Below are 23738 nucleotides of genomic sequence, written 5' to 3'. Positions count from 1 at the left end.
TTCACAATCTGTTTTGGCTCCTCTCCAGTCTGATCTTCAAAGGGCAACAAGTGCCGACGTGAGCCTCTCTCTTTCTCTCGGGGGAGGGGGTGTTTTTTTATGGTGGTTCTCACGATTTCTTTTACGAACAGATGAGCATCCAGTTGTGTCCTTAACGGAGCATAAAACTTTCTCCCGCAGGGGGTGGAAAAAGCAGAGTATCGTGTGTGTGTGGGGGGGAGAGGCAGAGATAGGCTGATTTTCTGGCTATGGACGGTGAACTGAATGAAAGCCCAATGAGGGGAAGGAGACAGATTCTGCAGTGGAGGTTGGGGGCGTCGTGCCTGCGCCGCTCGTCTTCCAGGTTTGGGCGGTGACGCCAGGATGCGGCCCTCTCAGAAGGGAGGGCCGCATTTACATAGAGCAGGGAGGGCTGTCCGAGGGCCATATTAATCTGCCCCGCGGGCCGCAAATGGCCCACGGGCCGGACTTTGGACATGCCTGTTTTAAAGGGTTAGGGAATTATATAGCAGTGCAGAACAAACAGAAAAAAATACTTTGAGATGCTGATCTTGTGAACATTTATTTTAAGGTGACTTTATTGTCAAAATCAAATGCTTTTTTGGCAAATAGTTCAAAAAGGTACATTAGCCATCATAGCCAGTTGGGAGAAGGCATAAATCTGGAGGCTGTATGTTAGGAAAGTTTAAGTTCATTCATATAATGGTAGTGATTAATCAGATTCATTATTGATTTTATTCCAACACTTTACAGAAATACAAACAGCTAGAATAGACAAAAAACAACACCACACACAAGATAGTTCACACATGCTAAGAAATTCAAATAACCTGAGAGCTACCCTCTTACTCTCCACCAGCCAAGTTCTTTTCTCACAGTCCCTTTAGAACTCCATTACAGTTTGGCAGTCTGAAATACCTAGTACAGTAGACTCCAGCATTCCCATCTGCTATACTGGAGTTTCATAAATGCTCCAGTATGCCCATTTTTTCAGTGTTCTTTGCTCAAAAGACCATATTCACATCCCTCAGTTGCATCAGTCAACTTTCATCTTACAGTCTTGTTTACTCAGGTCTTTTGCAGTTAGTGCAGAGAAAGACCACCAAGCTTGTCTTTATTCACTTTGCAGCTGTCAAGTTCTCCCCTTTTCCTCACCATGGCTTAGTTGTCCTTCTGGCTCCAAAACAATGGCCTGTATGTATGAGGGGAAAGAGGATAACCTTACTGCACAATCCACAGTCCATTGAGAAACAGGAACTATAGTCTCAGCCACTCAAGTAGGAGATCCCAATAGTTCTAATGAAAGTGGTTGCATTCAAATGCTGGTCCAGACCCAGAACCACTGAGTTTATTAAGAATGAGTTTATTAAGAATGCAAAATTAATGTTTCAAGGGACTAGCATTACAATGCTTGTAAACAGAACCACAATCCAAACAATTTGTTCACAGAACTTTGAATTGTTTGGAAAACTATTTTCTTTCATTGACTGATTTGTATTGATCTCCAATGCCCCTTTAGTACTTTCCAGTGTCCATCAGTTACTCTGACCTGCATTGGCCACCAGTTTTTCCAAAGGCTACTTGTGTTCTAGTCAACCCTCCCAGCTGCATGCAGATGTTGCATGAAACTATCTCCCAGATGTTCCAGTCTCCTAAGGATCTCTTGTACCTTTAGTATTGTGAGCATAAAACAATGAACTCTAATTCTCAGTTGTGTTATCTGACCCAATTGTTTTCTGTATCCTTCTATTCTCTCTGTACAGTTTTCTATACAGTAGTTTATTGCTCAATCATTTATTGAAAAATAAAAAGATGGCTATATGTGAGTATTAAGAATTTTGCATTGTTAATGAAGAAAAACTGTGTTGAATTGTGTGTTAATTTACAATGCTCTTGTTTTGTAATATTTCTTCAAAATGTGAATATTCTTGTGAAAACTGGCCTACTGGAAACAAATCCTTTATATTATTATCTCAGAATATTTGTAAATAAATTTCCCAAAGATAGGCAACAGATTATTATTTTTCTCAAAACCTCTGAGTAACTCAATTTTCAAAGAAATACTTTTTATTTTGAAACAAACTTCTTTTTGAACAAATTAAGCATTTTCTAAGGACCATTAATTGCATGAATTAATTTCTAAGGACCATTAATTGCATGTATTTAATTAATTCTCATTCCAACTGAACCTCAAGGTGCTTTGGTTTAAATATCATTACACTAATGATGGATCCAATCTGGGTTGGTCACCAGGACCAGAGGTTCCGTCTTCGGGTTTTCGGACTTGTGCTTGAGCCCAACTTCAGGGAACTTCTCTCCAACAGAAGGTGTGCTGTGTGTGATATTTATATGGTGTCTGTTGTATGTGGCTTTTTAGATGTTGATTGGGGTGTTTTAGCAAGCCATCAACATATCCAATCAACACCTGAAAAGCCACATACAATAAACACAACACAGAGGAACGTAGCTTCTTTCTCTCTCTGAATTCACTGCTCTCTACTATTACTGTTTTTGCTCTGTTTTGCTGTACTGTTGGTTTACTACTGTTGTAAACCTGTACAACTGTGTATTGACCTCTGGACCGGTAAGAAGACTTTGTATTTTGGATTGCTACTTGGACTGTTGCTATTGTGTATGACCTGGACTGTTTATTTTTGACCGTGCATTTTTGTTCTTACACCACCTCAAAGTAAAATACTTTTTGCTTTTACAACTCAGTGTACTCTTGTGGTTACTGTGTGACTCTTACTGCTCTCCTTGTCTGTGCAACTCCTTGGTATCACAAGGAGACCTCTGCACAACAAATCCTTAATACTCTCTTGAAAGAAATTCCCTGAAAATGGGCTCCAACATGAGTCCGTAAACTCAGAAGACTTAAACCTCTGGTCCCAGTGACCGACTCAGACTGCATCCTGGGACACGTATGTATTCTCCTTCATTCGTGACTAATAGAATTTAATCAGCTGTAGTTATAATAAATTCACTATCAAAGTTTAAAGTATGATGATGTAGTAAATCTTTGATTTAATACACTTTCAGACTTAAGATACAATGATAAAAATCTGGACATCCATAAAATCCCATTCATCATTCCAAACATGCATAAAATCTCACTCCAATTTTACATTTTTTAAAAAATGCATAAAATATGCATAGATAAAATTCTATTCAGAATCAGCAGACATCCTGCTTTTATAGACACCTTTCTCCTAATGAGACCATTAAATTGAAGGTTTACTGCATTGGGAACTTACAAAAGGACCTAATAAATTAGATTCTTCCATATGAAAAAGTTGAGGCAGAAATATTATGCACACAATGTGTATGAAAGTAAACAAACATTTATTCATCTCTACTTTGGCAATAATTTAATTAATTTTAAATTATTTGAGGGGTACGACTCTCACTGTTTAGAATGGTCATTGTATCAAAAAGAGTTAAGATAAAATATGAAGTACATAAAGCATCTGCTTTTAAATATACCTAGATAGTGTACCCTCAACCCAAATGGTTTTGTAGTTCATACATACTTTAGAGCTAGTTATATTGAAAGTTCTTTACCATGTTTATCCTGAAAAAATTGGCTTCTTACACTGTTATTGTTACGTTACAGTTAGCATTAATTTGATCTCAAAGATTAGCTTCTAAAGCTTTGGTACCAGAAAATGAAAATTAGTTTTATAATAACTTGAAATATCAATTCTCCACACCAGAAGCTAAAGGTATTTAAAACTATTATACCTTTCATTACATTTGCATGTAAAATAGTTATTTTTAAAAAGAAATACACTGTATTTATGTGTGTTCAGCCTTGGTTTCAGTAAGTGCTTTGCACAGTAAATGCAAATTTAAAACAGTAGATAAAAAATGAACCAGTATCAGTAATTTCAACTTTAACAGCAACAGCAGACAGAGCTAACATATGTGTTCAATATAATGCATGACATGTCATTTCAATTTTGGCCCACATTTATTTATTGCCATACTTAAATATCCTGTACTAGCTATTAAGAACATTTTAAAATGAATAAATGATCTTAATAGGACTTTTTATTTAGTATCGAGGAGATCTCGCTTCTGAATACATAATACAATTTCAAAAAGACATTGTTGAAAGTTAAACAGGTTTTTGTAGCCAACATACATCATTTTCTTGTTGTATGGATGAACTTTTCATTTAACAAAGAGGATTGTTTTCTTCATTAGAACAACATGAACACAAGACAAAAAAACCCTTTTTTGGTGTTGGTAGTTTTAGGAAAACATCATGGCCTTGCTATCCATCTCTCATCATCATCTTGCATAGCGCTTAATGTAATCTTCAACTTTAGTTCGGAAGTCCTCCTGTATGGAGTTGGAAAATAAATATGTTTACAGAACCAACAGCCCTGTACTAATGTGTCTCCATTAAAATTCCAATACATAGTTTGCATTCTAGACAGAGTAGATTTACTCCCTATATTCCCTGAGGAGAAAAGATGTTGAATCTGTAGGAGATAAAAATAGCTGTGGCTCTTGCTCCCATCAGAAAAAGGAGTGGCCTTTGAAATTAGCTGCTACTGTACTAGATGTTTGCCAAGAGAACGTAACCTTTTTTTAATCAGTTAAGATTTAAGATTTAAGATTTAAGATTTATTGAGATTTTTATACCGCCCTTCTCCCAAAGGGACTCAGGGCGGTTCACAGGGCATAAATATAAACAACAGTACAAACATTAAAAGATAATTAAATTAATGCCCAAGTTAAAACCAGAATAATAAAACAAACCTATAAAAAACCCAAGTACCCCCATCAGGCCAGACCCGCTAGTTCAAATAAATGGGTCTTCAACCCGCGACGGAAGGATCGGAGGTCTGATGCCATCCGGAGCTCAACCGGCAGTTGGTTCCATAACGCCGGAGCACCCACAGAGAAGGCCCTCCCCCTGGGGGCCACCAGTCGACATTCCTTGACAGGAGGCACCCTGAGGAGGCCCTCTCTGTGGGCGCGCACAGGGCGGAGGGGAGTCGACGCCGGCAGCAGGTGGTCCTCGAGGTATCGCGGACCCATGCCATGTAGGGACTTAAAGATCATAACCAAAACCTTGAACCTTACCCGGAAGACAACTGGTAACCAATGCAGCTCACGGAGCAAAGGTGTAACATGGGAGTACCGGGAAACTCCCAAGACAACTCTCGCGGCCGCATTCTGTACCAGTTGGAGCCTCCGAGTAGTCTTCAAGGGAAGTCCCATGTAGAGAGCGTTACAGTAGTCTAGGCGAGAGGTCACGAGCGCATGAGTGACCATACACAAGGCCTCCCGGTCCAGATAGGGCCGCAACTGGCGCACCAGGCGAACCTGGGCAAAAGCCCCCCTAGTCACGGCCACTATGTGATCCTCCAAAGTGAGTCGTGAATCTAGGAGGACTCCCAAGTTGCGAGCCCTATCCACAGGGGGTAAAAGCTCACCCCCCCATAGAAAGAGGTGGAACATCCCAGGTGTCTCGGGAAGCCGGAATGTACAGCCACTCAGTCTTGTCAGGGTTGAGTTGAAGTCTGTTCCTCCCCATCCAGACCCGAACCGCCTCCAGGCAACGGGACATCACAGCGAGGGCATCACTGGGGTGGTTTGGGGTCGAAAAAAAGTTGGGTATCATCAGCATATTGATGATACCCAACTCCAAAACCACGAATGATCTCACCCAGCGGTTTCATATAGATGTTGAACAGGAGAGGCGAGAGGACCGACCCCTGAGGAACTCCACAAGCGAGAGTCCTAGGGGTCGACCTCTGCCCCCCTGCCAACACCGACTGCGAGCGTCCCAGGAGATAGGAGGAGAACCACTGAAAAACCGTGCCTCCCACTCCCAATCCCCTGAGACGCTGCAGCAGGATACCATGGTCGATGGTATCGAAAGCCGCCGAGAGGTCTAATAGGACTAGGACAGAGGAATACCCCCTATCCCGAGCCCTCCAGAGATCATTCACCAGAGCGACCAATGCCGTCTCCGTGATGTGCCCGGGCCTGAAACCCGATTGGTAAGGGTCCAGATAATCCGCTTCATCCAGGACCAGAGGGAGCTGATGCGCCACCACACTCTCAACAACCTTCGCAAGAAAGCGAAGGTTGGAGACTGGACGAAAGTTGTTCAATACAGCTGGGTCCAAGGCAGGCTTCTTGAGGAGAGGTCTCACCACCGCCTCCTTCAAGATGGTGGGGAAACAACCCTCACTCAAAGAAGCAGATATAACCGCCTGGAGCCAGCCTCGTGTCCTCTCCCTAGCTGCATAAACCAGCCAAGAAGGGCATGGGTCCAATAAACATGTGGTGGAACTCAGCTTCCCCATAATCCTGTCCACTTCATCAGGGGTCACAGAATCAAACTCCTCCCAGATAACATTGACAAGACCGCCCGTGTCCTGATCGTCAGACTCTGCCCAGCTGGAGTCCAAACCGGTCCGAATCCGAGCGATTTTATCCGACAGATGTTGACCAAACTCCTCGGCACGACCCTGCAAGGGATCCTCCCTCACCTCCTGATTAAGAAGGGAGCGAGTCACCCTAAACAAGGTGGCCGGGCGATTATCTGCGGACGCGATGAGGGTGGAGAAGTAATTACACCTCGCCTCCCTCATCGCAGCGAGATAAGACCTAATGTAGGTTCTTAACCGCAATCGGTCGGGTTCAGATCGGCTGGACCTCCAGCAGCTCTCTAGGCCCCGTTTCCGACGCTTCATCTCCCGGAGCTCCGCGGAGAACCATGGAGCTCGCTGGGATCTGCGCCGGGTCAGGGGCCGCAAGGGTACAACCCGGTCGAGTGCCTCAGTGGCTGCCCTTAATCAGTTAAGATTAACCATTAAGGTATCTTAATGGTTTATTGATAGCACTTTTGTCTCTACCCCAGCCTCTATCGAGACAGTTGGAAGTTTTTTTCTATTAATTTGGTCCTTTCTCTCTTCTCCTTATAAAAATTGTGCCATAGAATTTATGAGGCCTCAGTGATGATGCTGGAGAAGAATCTGCCCAGTTAATACAGACTGCTTGAATCTGCTATTGAACATCATTCTCTAAGTCTAAGGGACTAAACATGCTACAAGAAAGGCACTTTTTCTAGTTCCCATATGGTGGCATCGTTTAAGAGAGGGGACTAAGAGCATGCCCGCCCTATCTGATCTGGTAATATGAGTAGATGTCCTTCGGGAGAGATAGTCCCACAGATAATTTGACTTTGTAAGTAACGTAAGGAGGCAAAAAAGGCCTAAAACTCCCTCCTTTTAAGGCCAGAACCTTTTTGTGCTGCTGAAACTCAAACAGTTAATTCAAAAACAGTCTTCAGGCTCTTGAACTTGGTATGTGCATTCAAAGGAAGAGAAGACAAGTAAAAAGAAAGCCAAGGTAGTTGTGACTCACTAATATAATAAATCTAAGCAAAAGATTCCATCTGAACCAATCTCTTTGTGAAATGTGCAAAGCAGAAACCAGTCAGTCTGATTCTGACACACTCTAGAAGGACTGATAAGAGATAATTTAGTTTGAACTATGAAATCAATAAAATAAGAGTTTAATGTGAATTGGTTATGCAGAACTATTTTCAGACTAACATTACCTCATTTTTTGCTTGGATAGCTTTCTTAAGTTTGTTCCTTAAGTCTATGGAAAGGGCATTGTGGTTTATGTGCACTTCAGCAAATTCAATAAATATTTGGTGATGTCCTGATAAATAACTTGATAAGGTAATGTCTGGAGGACGTGAAAATTGAGTAGATACTGAATAAAAAGGTAAAGGTTCCCCCGCACATGCGTGCTAGTCATTTCCGACTCTAGGGGCCGGTGCTCATCTCCGTTTCAAAGCCGAAGAGCCAGCGCTTGTCCAAGGACGTCTCCGTGGTCATATGGCCGGCATGACTAGACGCCAAAGGCGCACGGAACACTGTTACCTTCCCACCGGAGTGGTCCCTATTTTTCTACTTGCATTTTTTTTACGTGCTTTCGAACTGCTAGGTTGGCAGAAGCTGGAACGAGTAACAGGCACTCACTCTGTTACACGGCACTCGGGATTTGACCCTCCAAACTGCCGCCCTTCTGGTCAACAAGCTCAGCGTCCTAACACACTGAGCCACCGCGTCCCTGTAGATACTGAATATAGTGTAGCCAGGGCTTTTTTCCTCATAGAACGCTCAGAACGGAGTTCCGGCACCTTTTTTGGATGGAACCTTGTAGGGTAAGCAAGGCGGGTTGTATTTATTATTTATTTTTTATTTTAATTCCATTTATATCCCGCCCTTCTCCGAAGACTCAGGGCGGCTTACAAACTTAACAGTAGCCTTCATTCTATGTATATGCCTGCTTATTAGGGCTTTCACACACACCCCCAAGCGGCATTATTACAAAGTCAGCTTAATTGCCCCCAACAATCTGGGTCCTCATTTTACCTACCTCGAAAGGATGGAAGGCTGAGTCAACCTTGAGCCTGGTGGGATGCGAACCTGCACTAATTGCAGGCAGCTGGTGTTTCTTAAGGAGGCATTAGCCCACTGCTCCACCAAGGCAGACATGTGTGAGTTCCAGCACCTTTTTCTTTTACAAAAAAAGCACTGAGTGTAGCTATTTCTCAATCATACTCAAGAGTGCCCACTGATGGCTTCTCATCAAACTGGAGACAGATACCAAGAAGGATGCCACATATCAGTCCTGTGTAGTCTTCAATATCTTTAATAAGGACTTGGATAAAGTGGTTGATGTTTTAAATAGGTGGAGTGACATTTTATGCTTTTGCAATAAGAAGGCAAAAGTATACCCACAGTCTTGTCTGTTGGCTTGATATTCTTGGTATACAACAACCTGTCAGGTTGCTATATATTCTTTATATCTAATGTTAAATCCATTTTAGATCCACAATACCTTGAAAATATTAATTTAAATATTTTCTTTTTGGAAACTACCAAATGATTTTTTTTAAAAATGAGCAGAATTGTAATTTTCAATACATTGCTACTCACTTTGTCACGTAAATGATGTTCTGCAGCTTCAATATTTAAAGGATCATCAAAATTCAAGAGATCCTAAAAAACACAAAATAGGTTTGTTTTGTTTTTAAAAAGGCTTGTTGTAAGTTATGATTGTTTGGGTCTCTATTTCTTGAATGCCAGCTTTGAACAAGCCCAATTTCAAACTGAAGTGGTATCAAAGTATCATTTGGAAAATACATTTTGTTGGACCGTCAAAATTAGCTGATGGGTCTAAATATTTTATGTATGAATAAAGTATACTGACACTAAATTCATATTTAATGCCTGAATATATTCAAGGGCTATAGAAGGCCCTTAGTAATTTGGGGTTGCTTTATAAATTGTCAGTGTAGAAAAATGGGAAGATGGAGTGCATCTTTGGGGAAAGATGTTATGAATGAATAGATAAATAAGGGTTTGGTTTAACAATCTACAATCACAATCTACAATCAAGTTATCAGACCAGAGTTTTTATTTCTCCGTGACTGCTAGTGTGCAATTTGAGCTGAATATAGGTAGTCCTTGACTTACCTCACAATTGAGCCCAACATTTCCATTGCTAAGCAAGACAGTTATTAAGTGAGTCATGACCCATTTTACAATCTTTTTGCCACGGTTGTTAAGTGAATTACTACAGTTAAGTGAATCATGAGGTTGTTAAGGGAATCTGTCTTCTCCCATTGACTTTGTTGTCAGAAGCTCCCTAGAAAGACTGCAAAAGATAATACATGCAAGTTGCCAAGCACCAGAAGTTTGATTACATGACTGGGGGAATGCTGCAATGGTTGTAAGTGTGACTAAGTCACTTTTTTCAGGGCCATTGTAAATATAAACAATGATTAAATGAATGGCTGCTAAGTCGAGGACAACCTGTAATAATTATTCACCTTCATTTGCCTAGTAGTGTAAACAAAAAGGGCAAAACTTGTACCTCTACAGTTCTTTGTTAGCTAATAAGGCTGAGTTGTGAGTAAATGGAAGCAGGGCAACTGAATCAATTTTACCCTCAAAAGCTCTACAGTTAACTGGATAAATAGAAAAATAATCGAGAAATCTGACAAATACAATTCAAATGATTGAGATTTAAAAGTGATTTTAGTTTGGGAGTTTGCAATGTGATACTTGTGAAACATATGCTTGCTAACCTCCTGACATACCTTCCCTTGTAACCTGGCAGGCCCTGGCCTTCCCATCACAGGGAATCTCAAGGCTGTTCTATCCCTTCCAATAATGGAAGTAACTCCATTCTTAGTAACTTTGGGTCTTAATTGCTGCATTTTTAAAATTGTTAGTTTATGATTTCTATTATATGGTGCTCAAAGTCACAAAGAAAATGTTCAAAACAGCTGTGCTGTTGCAAAATTAGTCATTATGGAGGTTGTGTGCATGTGTGACTGGGCAGATATAATGATGTGTATATGTATGTGTGTATGAGGATGTGTACATGGGCACATGAAGAGGTCTGTGCCTACTTGGGATGGTTACATTTGTAAGCCATGTATTCATTTACACATGTATATTATCAGATAGCCCCCCCTCCCCCCAGGGCCTAACATGGCAATCAACCTTGGACAGTTGTAGACGGAGACAGGCTTCAGTACCTGCACTGGTAAAGTCTCCAATGGATTACACTGGAGATATCCAACAGGACACTTTCTCAAAGGTGGACAATTTAAGACAGTCATTTGCTTACACAAAAAACATATTGAATTGAAACCAATTTTAGCTAAAGCCAAAAGATGCCAAAATGTCAAAAATCCTGAACATTCTTGGAACAAAAAAGCAATTATGAAGGATAAAAATAGTTGGTCAATTCATGTCACTAAGGAGAAAATATGGCTTTGGCAGAAACAGATTAACTGTCCAAGGTTTAGATGAGTTTCTCAGATTTTTGCACTACTTCATGCTGGAAATCATACAGAGTGTTAATATACTGACATGTATAGTATTTCTGTAAGTATTTATTTTATTTATTCCACGAAATAAACAAATACCTTAGAATGTCGCAATTACTTTGAAACCAGGTTTACTTGACCAGAAATGACATTATTTCTTTTAAGTTTATTTTGGAAATATAATTTTGCTGCCAAAATAAAGCATAAACTTTCTATATTGAATTTCCAATAATGTGGTCTCTTTTTTCCTCAGTTGTTTTCCTGATAGCAATGCATCCTGATGAGGGAATGTGGTATTCCCTGTAAGAACATTAAGACCCAAAGGCAGCATTTTATTCCATGTCTTATATTTTTGGGCTGTTATATGGCAGAAAGCACAAATACACAAGTAGAATAAAGTGATCTAAGTTAGCAAACTGTGCAGGATTTTATAGATCTCAGTAGATTGTTATTTTCATTATAGGATTCTTCTGCATTTTATTGTACAATATTATTTATTTCAGATGCAGAAGGGCAACATAGAATATATTTGATCTGAAATAAAATACACACCTTGACTACATAATTTGACTTTTAGGTGTTCTGACATGCCAAAATAAAGGAATGATACATTTGTCTGGAAAAACAGATAAATTGTAGTAAAGCAACTGTTACTTAGTGAAGAAACTACATGTAGCACTCAGGTGTGATGGAATGTACACCTGCGGGAGCAGTGAGGTAGACCTTTAGCAGTACCCTAGAACCCCTCAGGATATATCTAGTAGGTAAGAAAATTATAGATTTAATTAAGGCCCAAGCCCAGAAATGAGACAGCGAAATCCAATTAGGTAAATTCTTTATTTGCTTACACCTGATGGACAAAACCTTGCCAAACTATTCTAACCTATTAGATACATCCTGAAAGATTCTACAGTGTGGCTGTTTTGAGCCCCATCTCCCTCTCCCATCCATCTCAGGACTATGTAATCTCATAATCTTGGCTGCTTTCTGGGAAAGCTCTGTGTTGCCAAAAGTCTTCCCCAGGTGCACATTCCATCATATCAGGTTATGACAGCAATTGAGACTGGAATTGCTGTCGCTAAATGATGTCACAGTGGTCATGGTGTGATTGAAGTGACTGCATCACTTGGTAAAGTTGGTCCTGGTTATCATTAAATCTCAAACCGGTCAGTCCTAGAGGAGATCAATCCTGACTGCTCTTTAGAAGGCCAGATCCTGAAATTGAAACTCAAATACTTTGGCCACCTGATGAGAAGGAAGGACTCACTGGAGAAGAGCCTAATGCTGGGAAAGATTGAGGGCAATAGAAGAAGGGGACGACAGAGAATGAGGTGGCTGGATGGAGTCACTGAAGCAGTAGGCGTGAGCTTAAATGGACTCCAGAAGATGGTAGAGGACAGGAAGGCCTGGAGGAACGTTGTCCATAGGGTCGCGATGGGTCGGACACGACTTCGCAGCTAACAACAACAATCATTAAATGAGGACCACACGGGTCATTAATTGACGTGGACTTGATGTGACTGAGACTTAATGCCTTCCCCATTGACTTTTCTGTGAGAGCAGGGAATGTCAGAAATCTCAGTCATTTGACTGCAGCTCACTGCAATCATGTGACCATAGGGACACCGATGTCCAGAAGTCCAAGGATCAGTCATAACTGCCACCTGTTCAGAACCATTTTAAGTTTGAATGATTGATGAACAAGTGCTTGTAATCTGAGGACTACCTATATAATAATAAAAGTCTAGAGTATACCTTTGCTAAAAATCAGTATCTTATGCAGGAACCAAGAAACATAACACATACAAAATAACCAACTTTGATTGCAATTAATAATGCAAACTGAGGTAAGAAAGAAATCTTCTAAAGCCAAACGGCTCAATGCTTGAAATATATGTGCAATACATATAGATCCTGACATTTTTATCAACTAAAACACAACACATATTTTCTAAGATATCCAAAAATATGTGTGCACAGGTTTCTTTTAGATAATTTTGAATTGGTTATTATGAAAATATAAATTAGCCTCTTGACTGATTAAGTTTAAGGTCTAATTGTTGTTTGTTACAGTCTTGCAGACCCTTATAATAAATACTTATAGAAGGATTTACTTGAGTTTCAGGAAGCAAACATCAGTAGAAACAAATTCTATGCATGTTATTAGTTTACCTATACCACGGGTCAGCAACCCGCGGCTCCGGAGCCGCATGCAGCCTTTAAGCCGTCTCCTGCGGCTCCCAGTCCCCCTCCGCTGTTCTGGAAAAAAAGTAGGAGTAAAAAGGTCCCATTGAGAGAATGGGTCGGCGGAGGTTTGGAGGCCCCGGGGGGAGGGGCAGGGAGCTCAGGTGGCTCCGGCAGTGCCTGGGTTGAAGGTGGCGCTGTGACCCAGCACCCATTGCCAGGGAGACTTGCCGCCGCTGCTGCGCAGGTGCCTCCTGGCTCAGGGGAGCCGCACTGCAGGAAACACTTGCGAGGCTTCCTTCAGCCGGGGAAGGGCCCGTTGCCTCCGAGGGGGCCCGGGCGGGATCCTCTGAAAGAACGTTTCCTTCCTCGTCTTTGCGTGGCCCTCTGCAGTCGTCTCGGCCTGCGAATCCCCCCCTGGTATGCTGGCGGCAACAGACGGCAACAGGTGCGCGCAGCTCAGGATGCAGCGTGGGCGTCGGGGCTGCCGAGGATCGGCACAGTGCAAGCGATCCAGGGCAGGAGCTGATCCCGAAGCTTCACAAAAGGCGGAAACAAAAAAGTCCCAGAGAGAGAGAGAGAGCGCGCAGGGCGGGGGGGAGAGCAGTTTTTTCTGAGGGAGGAAAAGCCAGGACGGCAGAGCTGTCCATACTAGAGGTGGACGGGGGCAGGGCTGGTGCACATTTTGCCTTGTTCTGTGCATGCGCGTGCGTGCACACATGCACGCGCACATTTTGCAGCTCCCACTTTTTTGTGTGTGACGGAACTGGTTCCGAGTGGCTCTTTTGCTGTTCCAGGTTGCTGACCCCTGACCTATACAGTCCATAGACAATAATTTCATCAGTATGTATATGGAAAGGATCAAAGCCTGCAAGTCAAGCAATAACTACCCAATAGTAACTAATGTTGCATGGTTGGGAAGGTTAAGAGGGGTACTAAGATAGGGAATTCTAACTATAGCTAAGTTAAATTTGGATGTAACACAGGAGTAATTCAAAATGAACACAGAAGCAAAAGTGATTACAAAGGGGGAAGTGGGGAATAGCAGAGCATCCATGGGACCAGGTTAAAATTCACTTTCTGCTTCTCCTGGACAATGTTTTCTTATTTGTAATTTTCACCTTTCCGCCATATGTGGAAAAATGTTTTGTGTAGCTTTTCCTCCTCCAAGTATACATTTGTGAGTCACAATACACAAGTTGAGTAGATTGCAAATATAACATAATAGCAATAATATATATTTACATAATTCTTAAAGCATAGAAAGTAGAATAGTATGTCACTTACATGCTTAAAAGTTGTGTCTTTAAGTCCTTTCTGACTCTTGGCAATAGTCCCTGTAGTTTTCTTGGCAATATTTTTCCGAAGTGGCTTGCCATTCAGTAGTAATGGAGAGAGAATGACTGGCCCAAAGTCACCCAGGTGGCTATGTCTGGATTAGAATTCGCAGCCTCCCGATTTGTATCTTGGTGCCTTAACCCACTACACCAAAATGGACCCATACATACATGCTTGTGAACTGTAGAGTGGTGCTGAAAGTTTATGAACTCTTTTGAATTTCAGTATTTCTGCATAAATTATGCTTATTCATTTATTTACTTGAGGAAAATGAGCCAAAACATTTTTGTGGTGACAAAACTCTTAAGCACCTGCTGAAAATTTCAATCAATATTTTGTTACCATTTTTCTTTTCTATTTGTAATCTGATACTGTAATGAAAGTATCATATAAAGAGCAGTTAGTTCTCACTTTCATTTTTCCCTATTATTTCCTTCTCTGGGTGTATTCTGAATTTCTTAAATTTTAATAATTGTTAATTTAAAAACTGGATTTAAATAAAGTTAATAAATTTGTGCAATCTAAAATTCAACTGAGGGTGGGCAGAAATGAAGCCTTTGTGGAGGGAGGAGAAAACCTAAACTTTTTTGAAGTAGGAGGGAGTGAATTAAATCTTTTTTGAAGGGAGGTGCTCCTTTGTGTGCAGGAGGTTCTGAGGTCAGAGCAGCTTGGCTGCAACTGCAAGGCTGAGATAGGACTCTGCATGCTATCCTGGGCAGAAGCCTGCTGCATCATCTTAACTGCAGCAGTGAGGGTTTCTTGATCTTGCTGCATTGAATTGAGTGGGAGCTTCTATTAGTCCTGCTCAGTCCACTCTAGGGCAGTGCCAAGCTTCTGCACATCTGGATAACAGAACTCAGGCCAACAAGACCACAAACAGCTGCAGACCTAATAGAAAGGTAATGTACAGGTAGTCCTCAACATACAATTCTAATAAGGTAAAGGTAAAGGTTCCCCAGCACATGCATTCTAGTCGTTTCCGACTCTAGGGGCCGGTGCTCATCTCCGTTTCAAAGCCGAAGAGCCAGCGCTTGTCCAAGGACGTCTCCGTGGTCATGTGGCCGGCATGACTGGACGCCAAAGGTGCACAGAATGCTGTTACCTTCCCACCAATAATAGAGCCCACCAATTATGGTTATATGGTTATATGTTGTGATGGTCATAAAATGATGGCCCACTCAATTTTACATTTTTTTGCAGTGGTTGTTAACTGAATCATCAAAGTTGTTAAACAAATCCAGGGTCATTAAGTGAAGCAATGGTTCATGGTGGGCACCATTTTGCTGAAAATGTGACTGGGATGCTATAAATGTGGCCATGGTTGCCGAGTGTCTGAAGTTGTGTCTGAAAGGGACCCAACCATTTGATCTTCAAATCCATGTCCCCTCTTTGGGTCTGTTATAACTTTGACCAGTTGTTAGTCAAGGACTACTTGTATTAGATTTAATGGGTTGTGGCTTTTATGTGGGTTATATATTGTATTTCAGGCTTGTGGGTTTTCTTGCAGCCATATATAAAGACAATGACATGTGTATTATACAAGCATAATGCTATTAAATTTCAGATTTTATAATACAAACACTGCATGGAGTTCTTAAGACCACAACTGAGGCCAAAATTTCCATTGCCACGGAAAACAGTTGCCTCACTTTGCAATCTTTCTTGCCACAATTGTTAAATGAATCACTACACTTGTTACGTTACTATTATGGTTGTTAAATAACACTGGCTTCCACACTGACTTTACTTGTCAGGTTGCAAAATGTGATCACATGATGCAGGACACTGCAACTCTTGTGTGTATTCCAAAGGGTGGGTGGAAGGAAAAGCCCCTTTGGGCTTCAAAAGGGCAGCTTTGCACCATCTGCATCAGACGGGGCTGAATCAGGCTTGTGTTGCAGCCGGATTTAGCCGGAGGATAAAACATACAAAGAACAGTTGCTGGAATTGGGTATGTCTAGTCAAGGGGTAGGCAACCTTGGTTCTTTTATGGATCATGGAGTTCAACTCCCAGAATTCCTGAGCCAGCCAGGAATTCTGGGAGTTGAAGTCCACATAGCCATGTTCCAATATCTCAGAAGAGGGAGTCAAGCTATTCTCCAAAGCACCACCAGGCTGGACAAGAAGCAACAGATGGAAACTAACCAAAGAGAGAAGCAACCTGGAACTAAGGAGAAACTTCCTGACAGTGAGGACAATTAACCAGTGGAACAACCTGCCTCCAGAAGTGGTGAATGCTCCAGCACTGGAAGTTTTTAAGAAGCGACTGGACAGTCATTTATCTGAAATGGTATAGGGCAGGGGTGTCAAACTCAATTTCATTGAGGGCCGCATCAGCATTGCAGTTGCCCTCAGAGGGCCGGGTGGGTATGGCCAGGGTGGGCGTGGCCTACTGGGTAGGCGTGGCTAGAGTGCGTATGGCCTACTGGGTGGGCGTGGCCAGCTCTACATCGTTCGCATCAAGGGTGCCTGGGCAGGAGTGGGACAGATCTGAGGGTCTCTGGCAGAAGGAGGGTCTCTGGGCCAGGGCCAAGGCAGCGGGGGCCATTCCCTCACTGTTTCCAGGATGGCTTCGGGGGCCACACGAAACCACTTTGTGGGCCGCATCCGGCCCCCGGGCCTTGTGTTTGACATGTCTGGTATAGGGTTTCCGGCACATAAGACGACTTTTTAACCCATGAAAATTTTCTCAAAAGTCAGGGGTCGTCTTATACGCCCAGTCGTCTTATACGCCAAAAAATACGGTACTATAAAATTCACTGTTGCTTTTATACTGCCATCCATCTGCATGATACCTTTATTAATTTGTTGCTTTGTCATCTCAAAACAGCAGCAATTTGCCTCCTGTCATCCAACAGACTGGAGAAAAGGAGAAGGTGCCCTGAGAATGAATCAATAGAATACATTTTAATGTTCCATTCCCTTCTTTGCCTCTATGCATTGTTGCTTCAAATCTTGTGATTGGAAGGCTAATAACAGAGTTAGGGAGGGAAGGTTTTTTTTAAAAAGTGCAGGACTCGTCAAGGCTTTGGCTTACAACCATTCAGTGACCGTTTAAAAGTTACAAAAGCACCAAAAAAGTGACTTATGACCATTTTCACACTTTGCATATTTACTATCTCTGTAGCATCCCCATGGTCACATGAGCAAAATATGGATGCTTGGCAACTGATTCACTGGCAACCTATTAGCAAAACTCACTTAACAACTGTCTCACTTAGCAACAGACATTTTGGACTCTATTGTGGAAATAAATTGAGGATTACCTGTACAGTCCATTTCATTAACTCAGTATTTTCAATAGGCTTAAAAATGGCATAACAGATAATTTTATACAGAAGACTTTTTTAAAAACTATGTTAGGTTGGTAAGATCAAGATCACAAAGGTCAATTTCTATAACATCACCAATGAAGGATTATTCAATCCAATATGGAAATTAAGAAGTACATACTGGAACCACAATCACCCCTCCACTGCACACATAGTATTTCTAAGCATAAGAAAATAATGCTAAATGACAAAACATTTTTTTTATATTTTCGTCAGCAGTAACAGTCAGTAACTATTTGCATGGGTATCAACTGCTTCCTGCTCAAAGTGACCTAATGAGCAGCCAAACCACATTTATGCCTTTAGCAATATGAAGCAAAAGTTGGCTTCTGGAAGTCTATTGCACTTATTCCTAGAGTAAGTGTAAGGGATGATCAGTTTACTAATATGCGATTACTGAGCATACTTGCAGAAGGGGTCCTTATAGGTCACTAAAATCAAAGTGCTTAACAGCAAAGAAGCAGAGCAGCAAAAAACAAAGTAAAACCAAGTGAACCCAAAACGCTAACTGAAACACTGGAAAGAAAAGTAATAATCTAAAATAAAATTTAAAGGGAATTTTAAGGTTATTGAAATTACACAGATCTGTGTAATTAAACAATCTGGGAGAAATAAGTAGGAGTTGCCTTTAGATGGTATGCTATAAGAAGAGGTCAGACAGAGCTCTTACCAAAGCTAAAGGTTTGAAATGCTCCATGAAGGATTCAACTGGGGACTGAACCATTATCATGAGTCAGACTGGTGAAGAGTAAGCTACCTGGGAGGAAAGAGTAAGCTACCTGGGAGGAAAGCTAATAAAGCTCTGAGGGTCTTGTTGTTATTGCTGTATGTTGGATAACTGGTCAGAGCTCAGCTTTCAATTAGATATCGGAGTGTTTTGCTTTGTATTTGTGCCAACATATAAGTCTATACTTACTGGTGTGTGTGTGTGTGTGTGTGTGTGTGTAAATCAGATTAAATCACGCCTTCATTTTTATTAGTTAAGTGGTTTAGGAGGGAGCAAAAATGAGGCTAATGAAATTATCAGGGTTTTTTTTACTAGAGCCCACTTTATCAGATAAATCTAATAAAGGAGACTCTAGTTCAAAGATATTTATGCCATGATAAATGTGCTAGTTTTCAAAAGTTACAAGAAACTTGTAGATTTTGAATCAATAGACTAATACAGGTTTGGAAATTGTGAGGACTAATCTGTTCTGTTAAGGCTGGTTTATTATATTAGCAGATTAATCAAAATGCACACGCATTCAGTGAGGTTGTTACTTACAGTAAATAAAGAGTTTAATCCCCAAACAACATCCTGAAAAGGGAAAAAAAGGATTCAACCAAAATTAAATTTCTCAAATGCATTATATATAAAAACAGATAGATAAATAGACAGATAGGCAGACAATTAGAAAAACCACAAAGATACTGGAAACATCCTTATGAATTTTGGAATTTTTAAAGAATCTGATTTGCAAATTATTAAAAACGAATGCAAATCTTTGAAATTATGCAACCATTTAAATTTAAATCCTCTGGTTCCTGATTTTTATCTCCTTGATATCAGGTATGTTCATCAGGTATGTTCAGCAGACATGTCCAACCAGCAAAATGCACATGGCCCTGGACCCACAAGATCATAAGCTTTTAATCTTAATGCGTGCAGTTGTATACATATTATATATATTATTCCTCTTCAGTCAATGAAATGCAGGCAAGCCAAAAGGTTGGTCATGCCTGACATATTCTCAGACTTTCCAAGCTAAATGATACCCAAGTTATGAGAATAAAATATGCTGGTTAACTGGCTGTCTGATTAATTATATCACTCTAGTGGTTAAAAATGGTTTAAAGAAATGATTTTTGGCAATTTCCTCTTGTCAATTCTTTATTACCATTTCTTGATTTACTCTAGTGAGTTGAAGGGACTGTGATACTGTGTGATACTGTTCATAAGCACTACAGAGGAGAACTGCTAACAAACAATTTCTTCCCTACCTCCACAGATAGAAATCTTCCAAGGATCAAAGAGTATTCTGTTAATGGAATTACACCAACTGGATTCAGCCCAGGGTCAATTAGCCAAAAAATATAATTTATTTTATGCTATTTATAGCTTCTTGGTTTTGTTCCTACAAAGTAGCAAACAATGGAAATATACAGCAAATATAAACATGCTGTATCATTCACCATCTAAAATCTTATTTGACTCTATTTGCTTTAATAATTATATTACTACATACAAAAATCGATTTTAAATGTATTTCTTTCTCTGAAAAGGAAAACAGTATCAGTGGATAATATGACATGTGAAATAAACTGTTCTTTGCTCTTGACGACACCTTTAGCAGACACTGAATTGGTTAGAATATATAGGAGGCAGAATTCCAGGTTTAAGTTTTTTTGGTTGGTATTTTTTTTGGACACATTTCTGGTTTCAGAGTTAAAAATAGAAATACTAATTTTTCTCACAAAATTACAGAAAGAATATAATATGGATTGTAAAAAGCACCGTGAAATTGTTTGAAAATGATTTTCTGGCACTTCTGTATATAAAATTAGATTTAAAAAAAAATATCACTTAATAAGGTTCATTTTTTTTAAAAAAAGAAAAAGTCTACCACTAGGAATAGCAGAACAAGAGTTGGAAGGGACCTTAGAGGTCTTCCTGGAGGTAAATGTAGGTACATTTAAAAAATGCATAAAAATAAGTTTTAAAAAATCATTTTTAAACTGGTCCAGTGATCGAAAATGGCTGTTTTTCAGTTCCTATCAGATAATGTTATTGAGGCCTTATGAGGGGCTAAAATTCAGTTGAGAAATAGGGAAGGTAACATAATTTGCTGCATATGCTTCCTCAAATCTCGCAGATTCACAGATACCAGATTATTTCACAAGATTTAGCTCCACTCATCTGCACTGTAACTGTTCACATTACTATCCAAACTTTGCTCAAACCTGATCAGTTTAACCGGCTTTTTAAAAATGTATTTAAATTTATATGCTGGCCATTGTTTGTTTCAGTGACTCTGGACAGATTATAAAATGACTGCAAGAATTCTTCACAAGGCCCTTCAGATGTTCATGATTATTCCCTAAGGTTCTAGTAAGCAGCACTGACAGATTCAGTAAGAATACACAATATTTAATTTGTTGCTACTTGTATTGCCAATGTGTAGGCTCAAACCAGGCACTCAGTCATGAGATGGGTTTATTTCCAGTGATACTCCAGGCTTCTGTTCATATAATTTCAAGCAATCATTCTGACAAGGTGAATCAAGTAGGGTTGAATATTGTTGCCAGTCATTATTACTTAATATTTACAGGTAGTATTTGACTTGCATGATGGACTCCAAAAAAGTACTTATGACCCAGTTCCAATGACCGGAGGAAGGAGGGCTGCAGTCACATATTCACATTTTGAGTACTCAGCAACCAGCCCACATTTATGGTTGTTTGCAGCATTTCATGGTCACGTGACCACAATTTACAAAGTTTCTTTTGCCAGTACAGGTAGTCCTATACTTACAACTGTTCATTTAGTGACCATTCAAGGTTAAACAGCAGTGAAAAAAGTGATTTATGACTGTTTTCACATTTACAACTGTTGCAGCATTCCCATGATCACATGATCAAAATTTAGACCTTTGACAACTGAGTTATATTTATCACAGTTGCAATGTTCCAGGGTGATGTGATCACCATTTGTGATCTTCTGAGAAGCAGTTAATGGGGAAGTTGCATTCACATAACCATATTACTACCTTAAGTCCACTGAATCACTTAACAACTGCAGTAAGAGGTCATAAAATGAGGCAAACTCACTTAACAAATGTCTCACTTAACAATAAATTTTGGGCTCAGTTGTGATCATAAGTTGAGGACTACCTGTACTGGCTTTTACTTCCAATCTGTGGCAAAAACTACTCATTATGGACAATAGGTTCACTTAGCAATCGTGGCATTTGCTTTACAACTGCTGCAAAAAAATGTCATAAAATCAGGTCAGTCATGTGGGTGCCTCAACTTGGAACCGTCATGACATACAACAGAAATTCCAGACTCCATTACAGTTATAAGTTGAGGACTACCGGGATATAAATTATTTGCTGTCTGTCAGAAGAATTCCTGACTTCTTCCCCTGCAAGTTAGCTCATAGGTTGTTGTTTCCATATGCCAATATGGAATCCTACTTAGATCTTGATGGGATTAAAATGTGCCCTAAAATCACTTGCCATTCTCTGTAGTTAGAATTAGAACTCAACAATGCGAAGACAGAAACTTTCATCTTTCCTAAACTTCCTAGAATCTATAGGTGGCAACTAAACGGTCATGAAATCAAAGAAAAAGTTATCTTTAAAATACTTTAGGATCTTTTTCAGACTCCAGCAGAGAAGTACTCATGTGGACTATGTAGCTCAGAATACTTAAAATTCAGCTTTTGAACAATTCTATTTTTTTAACTAATGTCTACCCCCTTTTTATTTATTTATTTATTTGTTTGTTTGTTTGTTTGTTTTGTATACCGCCCTTCTCCCGGAGGACTCAGGGCGGTGTACAGAGCAATAAAGTGAAAATACAATAAAGCAACAGAGTGAGAAAAATTGTAAAACCCAAATCCATCAGGCCAGGCCGGCTTGTTGGAATAGATAAGTTTTTAGATCACGCCGGAAGGAGCGAAGGTCGGGGGCCATCCGGATTTCAGCTGGTAAGCGGTTCCAAAGGATTGGCGCACCCACCGAGAATGCTCTCCCCCTGGGGGTCACCAGCCGACATTCTCTGACCGGTGGCACCCTGAGGAGGCCCTCTCTGTGGGAGCGCACAGGACGGAGGGATGTTGACGCTGGCAGTAGGTGCTCCTGTAGGTAATCCGGACCCACGCCATGTAGGGCTTTGTATGTCATCACTAGCACCTTGAATTTCACCCGGAAGGCAACTGGAAGCCAGTGCAGATCATGGAGCAGAGGTGTAATATGGGAGTATCGGGAGACCCCCAAAAGCATTCGTGCAGCTGCACTCTGCACCAGCTGAAGCTTCCGAGTGGTTCTCAAGGGCAGCCCCATGTAAAGAGTGTTGCAGTAGTCAAGACGAGAGGACACAAGTGCATGCGTGACTGTATGCAAGGCATCCAGGTCCAGATAGGGTCGCAGCTGGCGCACCAGACGAACCTGAGCGAAGGCCCCTCTAGTCACAGCTCCTATATGATCTTCTAAGGAGAGCTGTGAATCTAAGAGGACACCCAGATTGCGAGCCTTATCTACGGGGGGTAATAGCTCGCCCCCGATATTAAGAGTTGGAATACTCTGAATATCCTGACATGCCGGTATGTACAGCCATTCAGTCTTGTCCGGGTTGAGTTGAAGCCTGTTCCTCCCCATCCATTCCCGGACCGCTTCCAGGCAACGGGACATCACGTCGAGGGCATCACTGATGTGGTTTGGGGTCGAGATGAAAAGCTGGGTGTCATCAGCATACTGATGATAACCCACTCCAAAACCATGAATGATCTCACCCAGCGGTTTCATGTAGATGTTGAACAGGAGAGGCGAGAGGACCGACCCCTGAGGAACTCCACAAACGAGAGACCTTGGGGTCGACCTCTGCCCTCCTGCCAACACCGACTGCGAACGTCCCAGGAGATAGGAGGAGAACCACCGAAGAACTGTGCCTCCCACTCCCAATCCCTTGAGACGCCGCAGCAGGATACCATGGTTGATGGCATCGAAAGCCGCTGAGAGGTCTAATAGGACTAGGACAGAGGAATATCCCCTGTCCCAGGCCCTCCAGAGATCATTCACCAGAGCGACCAATGCCGTCTCCGTGCTGTACCCGGGCCTGAAACCCGATTGGCACGGGTCTAGATAATCCGCTTCATCCAGGACCAGAGGGAGCTGATGCGCCACCACACTCTCAACAACCTTCGCAAGAAAGCGAAGGTTGGAGACCGGACGAAAGTTATTAAACACAGCTGGGTCCAAGGCGGGCTTCTTGAAGAGAGGTCTCACCACCGCCTCCTT

The 23738-nt window shown here is 41.2% G+C and overlaps 1 protein-coding gene across 5 annotated transcripts in view; it reads right to left on the bottom strand.

Moving 5' to 3' along the window:
* Window positions 1-543: 543 nt before the first annotated feature.
* Window positions 544-23738, bottom strand: part of UBE2F (ubiquitin conjugating enzyme E2 F (putative)) — a 148791-nt gene continuing 125596 nt past the window's right edge. The window contains exons 8-11 of one of the 5 annotated variants that reach the window (XR_014024568.1): window positions 19004-19036; window positions 17200-17285; window positions 8979-9041; window positions 544-4344 (exon numbers count right to left, since the gene is read on the bottom strand). Coding sequence is in view for 3 of the 5 variants with exons in the window: in XM_081313361.1 (XP_081169487.1) it covers window positions 4294-4344; window positions 8979-9041; window positions 19004-19036 (147 nt within the window). In the remaining 2 variants the exon portion in view is untranslated. The remainder of the gene's footprint in view (window positions 4345-8978; window positions 9042-17199; window positions 17286-19003; window positions 19037-23738) is intronic. The other 4 variants (XR_014024569.1, XM_081313361.1, XM_081313363.1 and 1 more) reach the window with 4 other exon arrangements.

The sequence above is a fragment of the Vipera berus genome (assembly GCF_964194415.1).
Source record: "Vipera berus genome assembly, chromosome: 1".
Lineage (NCBI taxonomy): Eukaryota > Metazoa > Chordata > Lepidosauria > Squamata > Viperidae > Vipera > Vipera berus.
This window is presented reverse-complemented; position numbering and strand designations above follow the sequence as displayed.